Below are 19,896 nucleotides of genomic sequence, written 5' to 3' on the forward strand. Positions count from 1 at the left end.
TTAGATTGAATCGGCAGATAATGATGAGCTTGAACAATTTTTGTCACTTGTTTGACAGAAGGAAATCTGCCATCCAACGGCTGCCTGGTGTTTAGAATCACTTCAACGTTGCTGACTTCGCATTTTCAAGCATATAGCATGACAGTGAACACCATAAGGCGGTTCCAGGTTTTGCATCATCAGCATCTTTTTACGACATCTGACAAGGTATGTGCTAGATAATGCGATGGCAGCTAAGAAGAAGGTACTAATTTGTCAGATTGTTGACAATTAAACCAAAAATTGATATTCAGAAAACCATTCAGCTACATAATAAAACATTTCGTCCATGATCTACAGGAATTTGAACAGTAGAGGAACTCTCTCCATTCAAACGGTGTTATGAAATCCAAAGCAGGTTCAGTTTGGTGCAAAAACCATGCTTCTTTTATGTTATAATGAAGCTCATCAACTTTAGGTTCTTTCTGCACCTGCTTTTTAGCCACGCACATGCCTTAATTGGCAATATGTCATACGTCTAATTATTTTAAATAAGTTACAAATTAGCACCTAATTGTTCAAGAACTAAATTTCTGTAATATAATTAACCTCATGAATTTCAGGTTTTTTCCATGCCTGTTTATTAGCCACACATATATGCCACTGGCAATATGTTAAACGGCAGCACAACTAGCATCTAATGGTTAACAAGAACTGCTGGTCCTTCCTTTCACTGGCTAGATATATGAACACTGAGTTGTTGCTTTGCTGAAAAAGGAAAACAACGCTTTCAATTTGCTCCTGTAGCATTTTTACATTTTTTAATGTTAAAGAGATATGCAAGAACACATTCCGATAGATTGAAATGGAAAAGAAATTTAAAAAGGCCAAGTAGACATCGAGGAGACTGAATCTAACTAGCAGTCGTCAAGGTGATGTCCTCTAGAGGCTGTATGCTTCGTCTCTAGTGCTTGCTATCTCACAAACAATCAGAAATCAGGGGTCCTCAATATTAGCTGTCCAACAAGAGGGAAATGACCATGATGATGATGGTGATAAGTATCATAATTGAAGAGAATAATGGTGATTGCAGGGATGGAGAAGAAAATAAAACTATTCAAATGATTGCCATAGTATATACTAACAGGGTACAGCTTTTCTAGTACGAACAAATATGCTCAGAGGGTATGCATAAAGTGATAAAACTGAATAGGCAACTCAAGGTTGATCAGCTAAAATAATTCATAACATCAATCCTAATCATAGGTCATACTGAAAAGGATAAGATATCTAGCTCGTGAACAAAAATGTTTGGAGTGAACATGTATCCTAGCACCTCATTCTGAGACTAAGAATCCTACTCACCAGCATATTAGTCAGTAGAACTATGCCCGACCTTTCCCATGCCCAGAATTGGGCTCACTGTCTTCATTGTGAGGTTCCTCTCCTGTCTTAAAAATAAGCTTCTTTACAGAATGTTGAGCAGACTGTATCACATCCTTGATCTACAATGCATCAAAAGTTTCACTTAGGCAATCTCGTAATTGCACTGGAAATGCTATTCATGATAAACGGATGCCTGTCTAGAGCCTAGACATTGCAGAAAAATAGTCAATAAACAGAATAATCAAATTCGGCCACCAGTGAACGGATACAGACGGAGACGATGCTGCCAATTACTTCAAAGTAAGTATAGACTAAGAATTCATACCAACAAGTCACCTTCTCAATGCAGCCTAACATAACCAACATTGGACAACAAAAGCACTCCAGCAACTATCAGACAGCATTAAGTGTGCCTCAGTTTGACGAATATGCAGATAGCCAAGTCCAATAGCAATGAAGCAATATAAATAATCAGCTCAGTCAATCCAACTGGGAACTGGCAGACAGATTCAAGCTACTAGGCTCGGACCAATTACGGGTTCAAATGACACTTAGTTGGATAGTACATGCTATCAATGACATACGGTCTTGATTTTATCATGCAGAGTTAGTGTCCATCTTCAATATTTACATACATAAACGATAGAAACACAACTGCATGGAAAAAAGTAGCCAATTCCAAAACAACTGCTTCTAGTTAAACTTCGCAACAATAACTACCACCAATTTCCAGATATGATTCAATGGAAAGGGAACTACCAGTTTTAGCGATAGATGCAAAGACAGGGATGCACGAAAAGAGGCCGACTCGGTAATTGAAACAATCAGGTCATGGGGGAAAGAGTTGCTGATCTCCTGTCAGACCAAGTCTTTGCGGATTGCCAGAAAGACTGGGGAGCGAAGGTCGACCATGAACAAGGCCAAGGGACCCGGATGCTTATTTCTTCGAGTTGCTAGTCGCGTCCTATAGATGGAAAAGTAAGTCTTTTACCATCAATCATCTGAAGCCTGTTCAAGTGGCCAAGTCTCCGCCATGACCATCGAGCACAGACCAGGAAAATTCGTGCGTAGCTTCCTCAGTTTTCAAATTAAACGAGTTGACAATGAAGAATACAAGGCAATTCAAAACATCCATCAGAAAATGAAACAATTTGTGCCAAGTGAGGAAGCCAAGAGGCAGATTCAAATGCACACTCTGAACAATTCCAATAAAAAGAACACAGAAGGCACCAGTACAGGGTCGAGGGCGTTCGGATAAGGGCCATAGTCGGCGGTAAGAAGGAAATAAGTAGCCGTCGCAGTTCCAACCATCGTCAACCTCCTCACCAGCCTGTCCGTCTTCGGGTCCATCCTCAACCTTTTCCTTTGCTCCCGCGCACCCCCGTAACCAGCAACCACAGGTTATGTATTTGGGGACCAACAGCTAGCGGAAGCTTCTTCTACATAAATGTCCAAAACTGCAATCAAAATGCAATAATTGAAAAATGGCATTTGACAATTTGCTTCTGTCTCGCAAATTGTCTCGAACCTTGTGGAAGCCCAAACCCTCAAAATTGTCGCTAGTTTTTTCAGTGAAGGCACATTTTTGAATGAGCCAACAGAATTGTCCCAAAATGTACTTTCGAGATATCGTGTTTAGAAATTATAATATCAAAAACCAAACACAAACACTAGGTTCGGGTGTAGAATTGAAATTCCACAAACGTGTATCCACCTCCAGTGGGAGTGATAAAGTTTTCCAACTTCTCGATTGGGCACCTGTTTGAAGATTTTGGAAGTGGGATGTCAGGAAAAAGTTTTGATAAGCTTCAAACAAAAAGAAACAACTTCCATGGATTGCAGCCAAAAAAAGCACACCCCAAGTGTTTTAGTTTCTTAACTTTCTTTAATCTAAAAATTGGCATTCCATGAGTCACACTAAGTAAAATTCACCGGATGGGATTGGAGGCGGGGAGGGAGAGAGAGAGAGTGAGTGAGGGTCCTCACCAGAAATCCCTATTTGGACAAAGAAATTCACAATTTGCAAATAAATGGTTAATTGTACAAATCCAAGAGGCCAATCTAGGTTTAATGCCTATTTCTACATGTGCAAACCACCTTGGTTTAACCTCAAATTGACATATTTTGACATTTTTCCTAAATACCCTTGTCAATACATGTAATGACTATTTTACACAAATTATAGCAACTTAAGGGAAACTGTTATAAAATGTAAATGAGGTCAAATCATGTGTCAATACTTCATTTCTAACTGGAGAACTCGAGATTATGTGTAAAAACCATTTTTTTCATCCATTCCAAATTCGATTTTCCAAGTGGTATCTCAAAATTACCTTATTAGTTACAATATTTAACTACTAAGGTTTAGTTACAATAGCCATTTTCTCCACTCCCAATGACTGAAGCATGAATTTTTAAGGTTCCCCTTCCAAGAAACTTGGGATCAATATGTCCGAGATAATGTATCCTAATTAATAAATTGTTCCCCATATGTCCCAATTGGACACATATGGATTAAATTTGCAGCCTAAATATAGCTAAAATACATGAAATAGCAGCCAAATTGTGTGAATTAGGTAAGGGCAATTCTTGAATTCAAGATTACGAATATATGATATATTAACGCATAAAAAATGAATTTAGAACCTAAATTCACAAAATGGGATCATGTGTCGACCTTTCATGGTCAAACTTGTCCTAAAAACATTGCCTAATTTAGAAAGCATGCCATTCTCTTGAGAAGGATGCCATGGATGCCAAGTTACATTACAGACTCATCCACCACTGAAAATATTCCATGAAAGAAACTATGCACCACACCTATGAATTATATGCAATAAAATATGAGACCCTAGCTAATATATGCATATTTTTCTAAGATCTGGCCACATTCTATGGGATTTTGTTCATGAAAATCATCACGAACATGTTGATCAACACCCCTGGAGATTAGAGACGCCTTCATGAAGCTGGATACGTAACTCAACATGAAACTAAATGCAAGACTAGCTGGCAATGAAGGGTTTCAACCAGAAACACACAACACTCCTTAACCCCTAATTTTATATGAAAATCATGGATCAAGATGAGTTTCAGTTAGTTTCAACGTGTTGGATGAAACATCATAGGATTAGAACCCAAAACATGATTTAAAGCTTCTCTAATAAAAAAAAGGAAGAAATAGGAAAAAATGTAATGAAATGCATACTACACTTGGCTACACCTTGCCAATTTCAACAATTTAACACCATAAAATTCAATGATGTCTCAGTTACCCCAGCAAGGGAATCACGAATTTCCTTGCTTTTCTCATGTGAAGAACATGCCGAAGATGGCCTAGATAAAGATTTATTGACACATAATGTCAAAATTAATAAAACCATTCAAATGAATCATAAACATTAAAAAGGACTCTACTGATTACTCGGAACAACAGTCACCTCGTTGGTCAAAGGTTTTGATTTGCCGCCCTCAACATCAGTCACCTCGTTGGTTGGTTTCCCAGGAACAACACTTAACCATTGGAACTGGGGACGTGGAGAGAAGAACCCAAGGAAAAACAAAAGACCCAACCAAATGTTGAACAAGTGACAAACACCACAATCCTTCGATAACCAGTCCACAAACATGAAACCTTGGAAAATAAGCTAACGCTTTGTTGCTACCTTTCACAACTAGCAAGCCAAGTAATGAATAGACACAAGAAATATAGAATTGGAATATGAGAAAGTGAGAAAGGGAGAAAAGATTTCAAACACATATCAAATCTTGCTATCAAGCATCAACATGAAGATGGACATTGGGAAGATCAACACATGGCAGCAACTTCAACACCCTTGAGTGACCTCCCCTTTTGTTTCTCATAGATTTTAACCTTAGGAGTCGACGAGAACCTTTTAATAAAATCCACACACACTCAAAACATAGATTGAAGCTGCTCAAACAAGCTTGGCACCAATTTTAGGGGCAATCTTGGAACATCTTTCCATAAAACTTACATGGTTCATGGTTTTGGAATGTGAATCATGTCTTAATATGGTAGGTCAGTATCCAAATTCCCCACAAAAAATATCCAAATCATAAAAACATGCATAATTTGATTATTTCAACTCTTGTTTCAATGCAACTTATTGTCATTGTGACACCGAAAACCACCTAAACACGGGTTTCAAGCACTAAGTCCATGGATGAATGTGTAATTTGTAAGCTCAAAAAAATTATACATTTCATGCATCACCATACTCCCTCATGCTTAGATGTTGTTAGTCCTCAAGCAACACTACATAAAACTAAAATCAAGCAACTATCAAAAGCAACAAGTGCAAATTGATGCAAATGTATGATATACAACAATCTTGACCAGCTCAACTCAACTTTGTAGGAATTATTATTGCATTTAGTGCATGTAACAAGCTTTTGAACAACCGGTTTTCATCCTAATAAATGAATGAAGTCATTGAGGGTTTTCATTTATCATACCCACAAACATCTTTTTGTCATGAGCTTTTATGATACAAAGTAACCTTAGCATTAAATTTTTGAAATTGTAGTATTTGAGACTAAAATGTGAAAACTTTATCCTTTAGTAATGCATTTTCTTCTTTTAAAGCATGTATGATACCCGTGTTAGAGGACGAACCAAACTGAGAATGACTAACACAAGCCCTATCATTCATACCCTACCATGTCTCTCCTATCCCATCACCCGGGTGTAGACCTCATTACTTCTTAGTGTATCTTGTGTTCCTTCAGGCAACACTTAGAATTGTTCTTTTACCTGATCCTACAAAGCCTAATAAAACATATTGTGAATAATGTTATTATTCACAGCTACTAAGATGGAATAATATAATTGTTTGAGTGAGACTTATAATAACACTATTGGTTTTAGGATTTGAGTAGTTCAGTTCATACTAATCCTAGTACTCAATGGACAACTACTTAGCACGTGATGACTGCTCTGAACTTTCCCCAATATACATTGCAACACAAGTTAACTACTTAGCACGTGATGACTGCTCTGAACTTTCCCCAATATACATTGCAACACAAGTTATCAGTTAATATATTCCGTTATATCATACATGAACACACATAATATTTACCTCATTCTCCTTGAAATATGCAAAGCTTTGCATGCCTGTTATATGCAAATATTTTTGTTTGGCAAGTGCCAGTGCATTTCTTTTACTAATTTCCTAAAACACAAAAGCACATATATTTTGTAATGTTGTCTTTACCTATAAAACCTACTAATATACAATATATATATGCTCTTGACTTATCTTCGCAAAGTAGTTTACATCATGCCATTAATAAGAAGCTTCTTCACTAAGTTGGCTAAAAATGCCCACTAGTCCAATGGTCTCGCAGGCTTCCTTTGTTTACATCATCTCATTGTTGATGGTCTCCGATGATCCTTCACTTGAACAAGGTTACAGGAAAGCGAGGATCTTGATGGTTCAAGCATGGCCGGAGCTACAGTCATCATTCAATCAATCATGTATGACCTAAGCAGTAGTAGGGGTGGGATTGACTTGTGGCAGAATCGTCCTTAGTCACCCGAAAAGAGTAGACTCATCCTTCAAATTTTGCAGCTGGAGGTTCGGGGTTGTGGAGACCCACCAATCGACGGCACTTGGGTTGGAATAAAACAGGGAAGGAAGGCAATTGCAGTTCCCTATATGGAAGCGAAGCACTTGCGGACGCTAGTAGGCTAGTGGGGTCAGGTAGTCGGGAATGGTTGGTGCATGTAAAGCCGACAGGGAAAGCCGGGAATGGTTGGTGCATGCAAAGCCACTCGGGAAGAGAATATACTCGAGTTGTAGACAAGTCCCAGACTCACGGGCCATAAGATCTCTCTCACTCCCGTCGCAGCCACCAACGGATCAGAAAACCCTTCAATTTAAAACACACAGGCACACACTTGTTCCTCAAATCTGTCTCTCTCTTGTGCGCGCTTGCGCTTGCAGACCTCGCTCTGCAACTCGCTTACCGAGGTGCTCTCTCTCTCTCTCTGTTTCTCTCTCTTGCAGGCATTCGAACGCACATGGACCCCCGCACCCTCGGCCTCCTGCTCTCCCTTCCCAAAGTCCCCCACTCAAACACTTTCCACTCCAGCGTAGGACTTCCGTGCCACCACCGCCCACCCTTCTTCTTCAATCGCGCCATCATATGCTCCGGTGCAAACTCCAAGCCCCAGCCACCGCCGTCGCAACCAGTGCCACCTCTTCCTCCGCTGCCGGGACTGAGCTTGCTGTCCATCTCCGATTGGGCAGACTCCATCAAGGAGCGGGGGATGCAGCAACGGCGACAGCTTTATACTCACGAGAAGTGGGTGGAGCACCGCAGTTCCCGCCGCCACGTCCGTCATGTTGCTTCCTCCCTCTCCTCCCGCGTCATCGTCTCTCTCATTCCTCCTGTCCTTGTCTTCACCTCAGTCGCGGTCCTTGTCGCCGCCTACAACTCCGCCGTCTCTCTCCGCCTCCTCCCGGAGTTTCTTCCGCTCCTCCACGCTCCTGCCCTCCCTTACCAGCTCACCGCGCCAGCCCTCGCCCTCTTGCTCGTCTTCCGCACGGAAGCCTCCTATTCAAGGTTCGAGGAGGCCCGCCGAACGTGGGCAAAGGTCATCGCTGGCGCCCGTGACCTCGCCAGGGCAGCTGCTGCCTGGGTCAGTCTCCCCGAGGATGAACACCTCCGGGACGCCATCATCCAGTACGTCATGGCATTTCCCCTGGCTCTGAAGGTGAAGATAACCGTCCCATTTCTGTTTCTATTTTCCGCTTCTCCCTTGGCTTTCTTTTTGTGCAATTTCTGTCTGAACGTTCTTAAATACCTTGTCTGCAGTTATTTGTGTGCAATTGTTGAGACAATGCTGAATTAGTCGTAGAAATGGCAAATAGTTATTTCAACACCTCAGTTATGTATTGAAGACAACGCTGTTAAGTGCGATGAGGCAAAACAAAGCACTAAGCCTGTTAAGCATGTGAAGCTAGGCGCAGTGAAGCATAAGTTTCATGACAAAAAAATGTCAATTATGATAATATCCACAAAAACAATGTCAAAACTGCAATAGAGAAAGGTAGCTGCCATGTTGCCCAAGCAGTGCATGGTTAGCTTCCATATTGTCCAGGTGGTATTGTATCTTCCGACCTACTCAAGAAGTAGAAAACTGCAATTCTTAGGATTCATGGTAGGCTTGGTCACTCATAGAAATCTCAATTTGACTAGTAAACTAATTGGTTATTGAGAAACATACAATGACTAGGAAATAACACTAGCAGCCTGTTTGATGGCCACAGACAAAACTCCATGGAGAGAAATCCATGAATCTCAATCCATTGATGATAATCCAAAAGATAAAAATCCATGTCCTGATTTTTTACCTGTGTGGGATGGGCATAGACAAAAATCCACAAATAGATGTTCATTGTTTGATGACTAGATAAAATTTTAAAGGATAAAAAATTAAACCGTTGCTGGAAACATGTGCATTGTTTACAATATGTGAAACAATGCAATCTAAACACAACTATTTCTTGGTAAAATAAATAAGCAACTTGATAAAAAATCACACAAGCTGCTGAATGAGCAGAATTACTCACTCACTCGAACATAATGCATCACAAAGGAATGTCAGTATGCAAACTGATAAATAATCTCACAGGCTGATGATACATAAAATAACACAAACCCAAATTTGTTCACATGCATACATGTTCCTTAATGAGTAGAATAGCTTGTGTACCTAGCAATCAGCCACCTAGGATTCAGCTTCATGAAATTGATCCACTTATTAACAATTTGAAAAATATAATAAGCAAGAAGAAATGATTAAATGTGTCTGCCTTATAAGTTGAAGAAACCCCTCTTATCTGTGCATCGCCTGCTGATGAACATATTCTGGCAAATGTTAGACCATAAAAAGGAAGGAAGCTATTGCAGAATAAGAAGAAGAAAAATACGAGTGGGGAGAAGGCCATCAAAAGGGATGTGTTGATACTTGATAGGATGAAGCAGAGGACACATAGTTGAAGAAGAAAGGGGAAAAAAAGCCATGCGGAGGAAGAAGGAGATGAATGTTGACAAGAAGAAGAAGAAGGGGAAGAAGCAAATAACAATGCAAAAGAAGAACAAGGGGGAACGAGAGAGAAACTTGCTGGTGCTGGTTAGCTGCAGCGGCTGTGAGACGAGAGGGGGGACTACAGTGCGGTGAATGCCCTAATGGACAAAAATTTTTTACCAGAGGAAAAAGTAGGACCTCTTGATTAAGAGGAAGAAGAAAAAGAAAAAAAACCTCTTGATTAAGAGGAAAACAAGAAGAGCACCACACCTCTCCAGCAGTGCAGGAAACTAAGAGAAGCCTAGAACAGAATCAAGTGCAGGCTTATGATTACCACTAGCAGGAATCATATTTATCCTTCCGAAATAGAATGTATGTTCCTCCAAAAACAGAACTTGGTGTCCAAATGTTGGTCACAGTTCCATGATGCATCAGAGGTTCCATGATGCATCAGAGGCTGGACATCAAGGGTGGAGGACATACTGAAGGACTCGCCACACCTTCTACTAGCCTTGACTTGGATGTTCGAGTGTATGTGAAGGTCTGATAAGTTTTCCAATGGAATACCCTCCAGTCAGCTGGTCTTCAATAATCCCTTTCTATTCCTTTGCAAATATAGGGGATCTATTTATGGACTTCATAGAAGGGTACCAAAATCTAAAAATAAATCAGTGATTTGTATGGTCATGGACATACTATCCAATATTCACATTTCGCCACATTAGCCCAATGCCTTTTCAGCCAAGGAAGTAGCAAGAACTTTTCAGGAACACATCGGCAAAGTCCATGGAATGCCTAGGTCCACATTGAGTGTGACCCCTTATTTCCAAGTTGTATGGCAAAATTATTTTAAATTGTAGGGAACCACACTAAAAATGAGTACACCATACCATCACAAATGTATGGTTAAACAGAAGTGATTAATCAAGTTCTAGAAATGTGCGTTACCTGCGCTTTCGTGTCTCTCCGTGTGGTCAGCCAAGATTCTATTTTGAACTTCAGCCTCATAACTGGACGGAGTATCTACCATGGGCTGAATTTGTATATAAGACAGATTCTGACTCAGTCACCTGGTCTTTCTCCATTCAAACTGGTCTATGGGGGACCCCCTTTCTGTTTCACCCTTAGGCTAATCAGCTAGATGAAGTCAATGTTCAACTAATTAGTTGGGATAAGGTGTTTGAAGCCGTTAAGGGAATGTTGGCAGAGTCACGACATGTAAAAGGGCAAATGGATATGCAGTATCAATTGTATTATATCTCAGGAACCTCCCCCATCGAAAGGTGCCACACAAGGCAGCAAGAGTACATAATCTTTCAGCAAGATATGTGGATTGTGGGTCTTTCCAGATTGTGGAAACAATAGGAAACCTTTCTTACAACCTCCAGTTTCCTGATGTTTCCTCTTTCCACCCTGTATTTTATGTGTCTAGGCTGAAACCCTGCAATAAGCAGGCTCTTCCAACAGGTCTGCTCACTTCTCTTCCCTCCTCTTGTCAATAGACTATCTTTCCCTTTCAAATCCTGGAACAAAGATCAGTTAGGAGGTTGGGCCGCTCTTCCTTGCACTGGCTAGTGGAATGACAGTGAGAAGATGCTCCTAGTCCTACCCCAACTTGGGAGGATTCTTCCCTACTTTAGCAGCTATTCCAGACTTTCTTACCTTAAGGACAAGGTGTTGATTAAGGGGAGGGGGTTATTGATAGTGATAACATGACCTCATGACTCTTTTTGTAAATATTGAGATGCTAGGAGTTTGAGTATTGGAGTAATAAGTCGGGTTTAGGGTCAGTGATGGAGTCAGACCCATAATAGTGTATTCACCAATAAATTTGGTACTTGGTGAGCCCCTTCTTTACGAAAGGTATCTGAAGCTGACTGATTAACCATAGCTTAGAAGGGTTATTAAGATGTGTGAGTTGCTTTTCCCTTCTTGTAGGTCTCTAGTGTGACTGGCAGCCATAGCTGGCAAACCCGAGAGTCGGACTCTGACTGTTAGAAGACCGGGTCAGTGGGTCGTGAGTTGACTTGGTGACTCGGTCAGGTTAAGTCGTAAATTTTTATAGTATATTTTTAATCTAATCTTGTAGTGTAATCTATTGCCTTCCCACCCAACATAAAGCAACATGGTATTGGTTTTGATTTATCAGCAACTCTAACCATGAATGAGGTCATGAATCTAAGAACACTTGCTTAGGTTGTATTTATATATCTCTCTCTCTCTCTCTATATATATATATATATATATAATATCAACTACCTAATTCTCCATGGGCCCCTTAAAGTTTAGAAAATTGATTGTTAGGCTAGCATTCCTTTCATGTCCTTAATAAAAGCTTTTATGAGAGAAAAAAAAAACAAAAAATAGTTAAAACCTAAAAATCAAGATGAATTTTTACATTTTAAAACAGTTGAACCAAAGTCGGACGATTCCGGTCCGAGTCACCGATCCAGCAAAGTCAGCCGATTCTTGGCTGAATCACCCCAACTTTTGGTGCTGACTCACTTGGGCCCTAACTCGTGGCCCAATGAGAGGGTGATCCCGATCTGACTCCGGTGATTCTTGAGTCGACTCGCAGAGCTGGCCAACAATGCCGATAGGCACCACCTTGTCAAAGGGAGATTGATTTTGTGGAAGATAGATATCTGTTAATGGAGAAGTACTGTTGTCTAAACACTGTGATATTCAATGTTCTCGGAAGGATGCCATTAGAGCATATCCAGATTGGTGAGTCCTTTCTTCCATAATGAACTATTGGCACTAGACAGGGGAGGAGCCAAGGTAGGGTTTGCATCGGCCCTGGCCCCACCTCAATTTTTTTTTTTCTTAAACTTACATGTAAATTTTAAAAAATTTTACTTGTTCTATATAAAAATTTTGAGAAATGATATTTCGGCCCTAGTCAAAATTTAGAAACCTGAATTCCGCCCGTCTCATGAATAATTTCTGGCTTCGCCCCTGGCACCAGGCATACATTTTATCATTATGAACCAGGGATAAAAGGGTTGTCAGTGGGAATAGGGTTTTAACATCGAAAAACACAGCAGTTAACTAGGTAATCCATTATGGATTAGTATAGTTATTTTGGTTGATTATAGCCAGTTGTCATCAAGGATTTCTAAGCACATTTTTTTTTATAGATCCTTCTTATCTCTCTAGGTTTTGAGAACCTTGTTAATGAGATAAAAGATTGAAAAGAGGTCCTTCATTAAATGATGATGCTTCCATACCGAGCAAATGGCACAATAAACATCCCTTGCAACCTGCTTGAGTGTGGTTCTGTCCAGCCAAACTGTTGTGGGATCTTCACATTTGCTTCCATTGGTTTTAAATTTTCACTTTCGAACCATCATGTCGTAACACACACACACACACTATATATATATATATATATATATATATATATATATATACCTTGACATTTTTCCATGTTCATGAGATGCTTAGGTTTCAGACCCAAACAGCTCTACCTCTTTGCACTGTGCTCTTTAAGTCTTAATATATCCATGAAGGAGTTTTGAGAGACATTGCCTGCCTAAACAGCGAAAGAAACTATAATGTTTGTCACTGTATCATTGCTCGATTACCATCTCTAAGTAAAAAATCTACACTTGTTTCCAATTTGCATTCTCGAACAGTTCTAAAAATATTGCTAGGCATCGGAAAGGTTACTTTAGGTTCTAGTGCATATGCTTTTTTTCTTTTGTTTAGCATTTGTGATTGATGAAAGGCTGAGGCAAGTCAATGTATGAAAAAAATAGCTGGTCATGTCTGATAGTCTTATATTGAAACTGCTGAGAGATAACAGCTGCTTTGCTTTGGACCAGAACTGATCTCACAGAGGGATAACTGTAAGCAAACACAATAAAACAATGCATTATTGTGGACAAACAATTGGTCTCTTTGCAAACCTATTCTTCTATAAAAGTAATTTTCATCAAAATTTGAATAAATTAATCAGGATGGTGGGTAGAGTGCTGGCTTTCATGGGTAGTTTTGTTTTCTGAAGAGTTGAATAGAGTGTACTTGCGTATGGTTGGTTTTTATTTTTCAGATGGATTTGCCCTGAAACAAAAAAAATCCTGCATTTACATGCATCACCGAATTAGGTTGTATCAACTGTTGGTCCCTTTTGATTTACAACTGATGTTGAAATTGTTTTCTTTACTTGTGTTTCTTAAATGCACGTAAACCCACATGTGTAGGACAGAGCTGTTTATGCTAAATAAATCTCATGCAATTGACTTTTTCTTTCTTCAGATGTTTACTTGTCTTTTAGTTTTCTGCAAATCATATGGAAGTAACTAATTACAGATTTATGGTGGTAATTTGTTCTTTTCCTTGTAGTGCCATGTAATATATGGATCGAACTTTGAAAAAGATCTTGGGACTTTTCTGGATCAAGGTGATTTAGCTGTGGTTATGAGATCAAAGCATCGCCCTCGTTGTATCCTTGGATTTATATCTCAGTGCCTGCAGTTGGCTCACTTGGATGACTCCAAACGAAATTCCCTGGTAAATTTCTTATTCTTTATTAATTATATGAAACACTGAAGTTCTTTGATATGCATAGAACAACTTGGTGGAGAAAACATATTGTTTCAGCCATTTTGATTGCTTATGTGCTTTCCTGAGTATTTCCACAAGTACCATGTGTTTCTATGTGAAGATAAACTAAGGGGAATGTGCTGATCATTGAAATAGAAGAACCAACAAATTAGGGAACTTCTGGAAGGTCTTAGATACCATTATTTTGGAATTTTGTTTATGGATTATATAACCAGTTTATACTAACATTTGGACTATATAAAATGTCAGTTTGACATACCATTCATGCCATATCAGCATCTATATCAAGTTAAACTGGGAGTGCCATTTAGAGTACCTGGCTCATAATGTCCTTCCTCTTTTCTTTTTTCTGAGTGTTTGGCTGGTAATGTAGCTACTAGTTAGCCGAATATTCTCTTTTCACTTCTGTATCCCTGAATTCGTGCATTTTTTAAAGCACTCAACAATTATATGTTGGTAAATCTGGCAATTGATATATTTGAAGGTTATTTACACAGACCTTTTTTCCAGGAAGCCAAGATCTCTTGCTTTGATGAAGTTATTGGTGTCTGTGAAGAATTAATGGGCATACCAATCCCTCTTTCATACACGAGATTGACCTCGAGATTTCTTGTGCTCTGGCATCTAACACTTCCTGTTATACTTTGGGATGACTGCAACTGGATTGTTGTTCCTGCAACTTTTATGAGTGCTGCATCTCTTTATTGCATTGAAGAAGTAAGGATCCAAAAAACTTGTGTTTTATGTCAACTTGGGCTGTCTCTCTACCATGAACCTCCATGCCACCCCACTTGCGCATGCCCTGAATCCCATCTTTGATTATGGTTTCATTAAGCATATCCAACTTGTTTCTTTTGCATTTGAAAGTCATCCGGATTTTTCTTTTTACATTGCTATTGTACTTGAGCGACATTTGCAGTTTGTACATACTTTTCATTGTTTTAGGGAAGTTTTCAATCTGCTGCTTAGTTTCTCGTGGAAAAAATTATGGCCCATTTGATGTAGACTTACTGACATATGAGGCTTTCTACTTATCTATATTAAGACTGCTCCTGCTCTTCCATTGCTTCAACCATGTTAGTTTATTACTACGTTGAAAAGTAGCATGAATTATTTTCCCATTTCCACTACTTGTGTGGTCTCCTTGAATTTTGCTACTCGTGTTGAATGGTTGAGTGTTAACAGCCTTTGTATGATTTACATGCTCAATGTTATATTTTCTACTGAAGGGACATTATATTTGATCCAAATGTAATGTGAAATAACTGGTTGTGGTGATAAAAAATATATTGTGTGAGTGTGTTGAGTGGAATGCCCAATAACAATCAATCTTGAAATTAGAAATATATGTTAACTTAGTTAACAATGAATGCCATGACTTGATCTAATGTCAGCTGAAGGCAACTGGGTTATGTAACATATTTTCTAATTGAGATGCCAGAACCGAGTCAAGTTGAATTGGCTCTCTTTTTCTGCTTAATGCAGAGAAGTTTGTACCTAACCTGCATTCAAGGTCACAAGTTTTTGACACACGAATTCCTGGACACGCATTAGCAGGTTTCTTATCCTTGAGTTTCTGAATTGGAATGCGTCTTTCTTACTTATTTCAGTAAAACAGCTTTGTCATTGCAATTAGTGCTTTACCTTGTTAGGTTTATTTAAATTTATTTGCCAATGTTCAATTGCTGTGAGAGTTTCTCTGGATAAAATTGTATTTCTATCTCACTGTAGGTCGGCGTTCTCATCGAGGAGCCATTCCCAGTGCTTCCACTTGCTGAATTGTGTAACCTGGCTTGTGAAAGCATTCAGGAATCTCTTGCTACCGAGGAATCAATCCGAAGGCAACTTCAGGCCAAGAGGAAAATCGGGTCTGAAACTTCAACTGCATGCTCACCGAATGGTTGGCCCATGTCAGAGCGGGATCCCAGCTAACCATCCATCATTTTCTTGGTGAAATGAGGTCTAATATTTTGGAGAATGCTGTTTCGTCCTGTGGCTGCAGAGGAATAGTATTGGTGTGCTAGTACTTGATCAGATCATTACAAGAAGACATTGGTTCTGGCTTTGAGGCACAGCTTGGCGCTTATAAGGTGGTGCTTATTGTCTGGCCGTGGAATTGAGTGGTTCTCCCTTGTCTATCAATGGGATACATGAGATGGATGGTGTGGTCATATGGTAAGGGACCTAGCTTCAGGCTCTGAGGAGGGTTGTTCCAGCCAGTTGCAATATCCAACGGAGGAATCTTCATAACTGTGTCTCGCTGAATGTTAAATGGATCAGATCATACTTGAGACCAAGCACATCCCATATGCTGCATGGCTGTATCCTTCATAGAAGGCAATCATGTCGAAGTGTACCATGCAGGACCTTGGGCATGTAGTTGCAGTTACTTTTCATGGTCAGTGCAGGGAGATACTGACGTCAAGCATGATATTTACCTGGATCGGTTCCCTATTATAATGCAGCTATATGGTCTATGCAGTATAAAAGCAGTAGCTCATACCGTGCAACTAGTCCTTGTTCCTGCAAAAGAGCGAGAAAACAAATCTTTGATCAGTTTTTCTGGAAGCAGAGTTTAACTATGTTCTATTGGTTTTTAATACTGAAAATTGAAATTGTGAATAAAGGTTATAACATGTCCGGTTAGTTTCCCAAGCTTTTGTAAAATCAGCTGCAGTTGGTTGGCACCAATAATAGTGCCGTAATGTTGCCAACCTAAAAAAGAAGTAAAAGCCCTTGCTCTCTCTCTCTCTCTCTCTCTCTCTCTCTCTCTCTCTCTCTCTCTCTCTGAGTGTGTGTAATAAGATCGTCTGCAGCTCATTTGCTTCTTTCGGTTTCAGTTTTTATGTCGTGACACAGACCAGATATCAAAACTTTATTTTATTACATGCTGTGTTGTGAAAAATATGCTGCTCTGGTATGCTATCTACCAAATCGGTGCAAGTCTGTTGGCTGGCATTAACTAAATCACATGCACCTGCTATCTACGCCTTCAGTTGGCCCCATCCATTTATTCCCGAGGCAAGTGAGGGAAATAATATGGTTAAAATCGGCTCTCTGTTCAAAGAAAATTTTAAAAAATTCAATCAAGCAAACTAAATTAAGGTGAAAAAGACTTTACCTCGTTAAAAGAACATTTAACAATCTGAAGAGCATTTACGGGGTGGGTGTAAACGCCGTTTTGGAGGTAAAATATTGTTTTTGCAATGCTTGGGTGACATCAGAACCTAACTTTTTAAATTCATTAAAAAACTCACAAAAACTAGTTTCAACAAATTAGATTTTCAGGGTGTCATCCCAATGCACTTCTATTTTTTGTGAAAACCACTTGTGAAAATTTAGTTTTTTAATCAGTTTGTACAATTTGGTTCATGTATTTGAATGATATGACAAAAAATTAAGATTTCACTTTCTAAGACCTGGTTTTTGTTTGGATGACAGAAATAAGTTTTTGAAACTTGGATGACAGTTTTACTGCAGTCGAAGGTTAATTCAACACCACCGGACGTAGTCTAAAAGATAAAACACCACAACTAATAATGGTCATATGTTTTAATTTACAGTCTCTTGTTGCTTAATATATGACTCTTATATGCTGTTTGCCATAGTCAAAGTGACAAGAAAAATGAACTTCCATTAAAGTTGTTAATGTCAAACTATAGCACGTGGGTTGGTGGTAAGAAAAATATGTAAAAAATGTAAATGCTCCCCAGGTACCAACCTTTATCTTGACTGATAAACAATGTTTTGCTGGCGAACACAGTTTCTCAGGAAATTTGTCTGGTCCGCTAAACTAATATATTGGTCCAAAAAAAGCCTGCTTCAGATATACATTCCAAACTTAGCAGATTAAGGTGAAAGTTCAAAGTCCAATGAAAATGTAGAAGGGGAAATTCTCTTTCTTTTTTGGTGAGAATTTTGATATCATATCCATCCTTACATGTTCGATTGAAAAGTTATGCATGTAAAGTAAGTATGGCGCACGAGGTTTTGTCAATCTAAAAAGAATAAATGAGTATTATCAAATTATAACATGTGTAATTTATGTAACAAACATTTAAAATGTTGCTACCAGAACTGATGCAGTAACTATACTGTTTTTCCATTCATTTGATCCCAAAAAGCTGATTCAAATTGGTCCCGATCAGATTCTGTCAAAGCTGAATGCCGAAGAACGCTGTCAAAGCTGAATGGAGAAAATAAATGAATATAGAAAATGCCATTAATGGTTAAACCTATTCTCCATGAAAATGTATAGTGAGGATTTTAGACAAGTTTAGAATGTGATTTAATAGTTAGTCTAACTCTGTCGATGTTGTACATAATGTATGAGGTGCTTAAGGGAAATGTAAAGTGCAATTATTGATGGAGCAGATTATTTGTTCGGGCCATAAGTGCATGTTTGTGAGCATCACTCCATTTGATAGTTAAAAGGAAAATATGGCATTTTGCATCTTGTAGGGGCCGTTTGGTAACAATAACACATTATTACTATCTCATGAATCTGCCTCAAACAATGAAGTAGATTCATGAAACACACACTTGTTACAGTATTCATAAATTTGGCACATTTTTAGGGTAGGCTCATGATATAGCAAGCAACAGAGTGTTAATATTACCAAACAACCCCTTAAATTTCCAAGTTGTACTCACTCACGTTTACAATTTGTCCTCTTACTCCAAATACCCCCATCTCCCTCCTTATTTTGCACTCTTTTATTTTCTATTTATTTTTTGACCGTCCCTTTATCTTCAAAGAAGTATTGGTTGACTTGGATTGTAAACTACCATCACTGACACATGGTGCTCTTCATGGGTTTAAAGAATGTTTTTTTGTTCTTTACGTATTCGGTTTATTGAATGTTGACATATTCGAAATTTTGTTTACTATCTTTTTCTCAATCAGGTTTCAAGTTGGAACCCTAAAAGGAAATTATACATCATATCAAAGAAAACAAGAAATTTGACAATTTCATCCAAATCTATCATTTTAATTACATCCTTCCCAAACTAAAAAAGAGGGCTTTTAACTTTCAACCAATGGTGAGCTTTTCCTTCCAATCACCCAATTCAAGTCAAAGGTGAAGATCAAAGTCATCCTCAACTTTTATTTAATTTTTTTTAAAAAACCTATTTCATGGTGGGTGGTGGGGTTCACTGACGAAATCTTGTTCAAGTTTTTTTTTGCTATTGTAGCACTGGGCTTCTTCACTTTCCACATGACTTCCAGTGGGAACATTACTAGCAATAGCTTCGACGACCTCCGGAAGCAAGATTTCTGTCAACTGCTACACCATGATCCCACACAATGTTACACTACACGACATCCAATAACTGCTATACAGTAGTCTGACAACTATTCTCATCCAGTGATACCTCCTGTATGGTGGCAACTCCTCCATTGACACATCTGACAAGGTCAATCTTACTCAAACAATAAAATCTTACACAAGTCTAAAGCTTTTTAAATTTTCTTGTTTATTCCCTAAAAATTTAGGGCTTTACTATAAATCGTGGTTGCATAATCTAATTTCTTATCAATCTGTTTCATAATTTATCAATTGGTGTTATTCTTATCAATTTCTTGTATTAGATGATCTATGTTTGTTTCACCATATTGTTTATGCCCTGGTTTCGTTGATTGTGTTATGTGTAACCAGGCCTATTGTTCTTTTTATTCTCCTAAGTAAATATACAATTTGCAGTTTAATTAGTGTTTATTTTTGTAATGTAATAAAATTGTATATCATGTATTGCTAGTAGTCATGATTTCAGTTTTCAGTGAATTTATGTGACTCTTGAATCTCTGGGTTTTAAGTATTAACATGCAATTATATCATCGTGTGATACTGTGGTTATACCGAAATCATCATTAGTGTTGCTAATTACTGTAGTCTATA

The 19,896-nt window shown here is 38.7% G+C and overlaps 2 protein-coding genes across 4 annotated transcripts; one reads left to right on the plus strand and one right to left on the minus strand.

Annotated features, from left to right (window-relative positions):
* Window positions 1-786: 786 nt before the first annotated feature.
* On the minus strand, window positions 787-2,951 carry LOC116265446 (uncharacterized). 2 transcript variants are annotated; one of them, XM_031646039.2, is made up of 3 exons: window positions 2,602-2,922; window positions 1,345-1,484; window positions 787-995 (listed from the first exon to the last, which is right to left on the minus strand). In XM_031646039.2, the coding sequence occupies exons 1-2, from the start codon at window positions 2,713-2,715 to the stop codon at window positions 1,365-1,367; spliced, it is 234 nt and encodes a 77-aa protein (XP_031501899.1). In that variant the 5' UTR covers window positions 2,716-2,922; the 3' UTR covers window positions 787-995; window positions 1,345-1,364. The 2 variants fall into 2 exon arrangements, with proteins under 2 accessions (XP_031501899.1, XP_031501898.1); XM_031646038.2 differs by lacking the exon at window positions 787-995 and having other exon boundaries at window positions 1,076-1,484; window positions 2,596-2,951.
* A 4,250-nt stretch (window positions 2,952-7,201) lies between these two features.
* LOC116265172 (UPF0187 protein At3g61320, chloroplastic-like) lies at window positions 7,202-16,740 on the plus strand. 2 transcript variants are annotated; one of them, XM_031645715.2, is made up of 4 exons: window positions 7,203-8,110; window positions 13,775-13,942; window positions 14,507-14,713; window positions 15,728-16,740. In XM_031645715.2, the coding sequence occupies exons 1-4, from the start codon at window positions 7,415-7,417 to the stop codon at window positions 15,926-15,928; spliced, it is 1,272 nt and encodes a 423-aa protein (XP_031501575.1). In that variant the 5' UTR covers window positions 7,203-7,414; the 3' UTR covers window positions 15,929-16,740. The 2 variants fall into 2 exon arrangements, with proteins under 2 accessions (XP_031501576.1, XP_031501575.1); XM_031645716.2 differs by lacking the exon at window positions 14,507-14,713 and having other exon boundaries at window positions 7,202-8,110.
* The last annotated feature ends 3,156 nt before the right edge of the window (window positions 16,741-19,896 follow it).

The sequence above is a fragment of the Nymphaea colorata genome, chromosome 12, assembly GCF_008831285.2.
Source record: "Nymphaea colorata isolate Beijing-Zhang1983 chromosome 12, ASM883128v2, whole genome shotgun sequence".
In the NCBI taxonomy this organism is placed as follows: Eukaryota; Viridiplantae; Streptophyta; class Magnoliopsida; order Nymphaeales; family Nymphaeaceae; genus Nymphaea; species Nymphaea colorata.

Excerpts from the sequence above, each read along its gene's own strand:
- LOC116265446 (XM_031646038.2), bottom strand. The coding sequence starts at position 2,715 with ATGGACCCGAAGACGGACAGGCTGGTGAGGAGGTTGACGATGGTTGGA. Across the intron at positions 1,485-2,595 it reads ACGCCCTCGACCCTGTACTG|ATCAAGGATGTGATACAGTC; the intron begins GTGCCTTCTGTG and ends GATGCATTGTAG.
- LOC116265172 (XM_031645715.2), top strand. The coding sequence starts at position 7,415 with ATGGACCCCCGCACCCTCGGCCTCCTGCTCTCCCTTCCCAAAGTCCCC. Across the intron at positions 8,111-13,774 it reads CATTTCCCCTGGCTCTGAAG|TGCCATGTAATATATGGATC; the intron begins GTGAAGATAACC and ends TTTTCCTTGTAG. Across the intron at positions 13,943-14,506 it reads ACTCCAAACGAAATTCCCTG|GAAGCCAAGATCTCTTGCTT; the intron begins GTAAATTTCTTA and ends CCTTTTTTCCAG.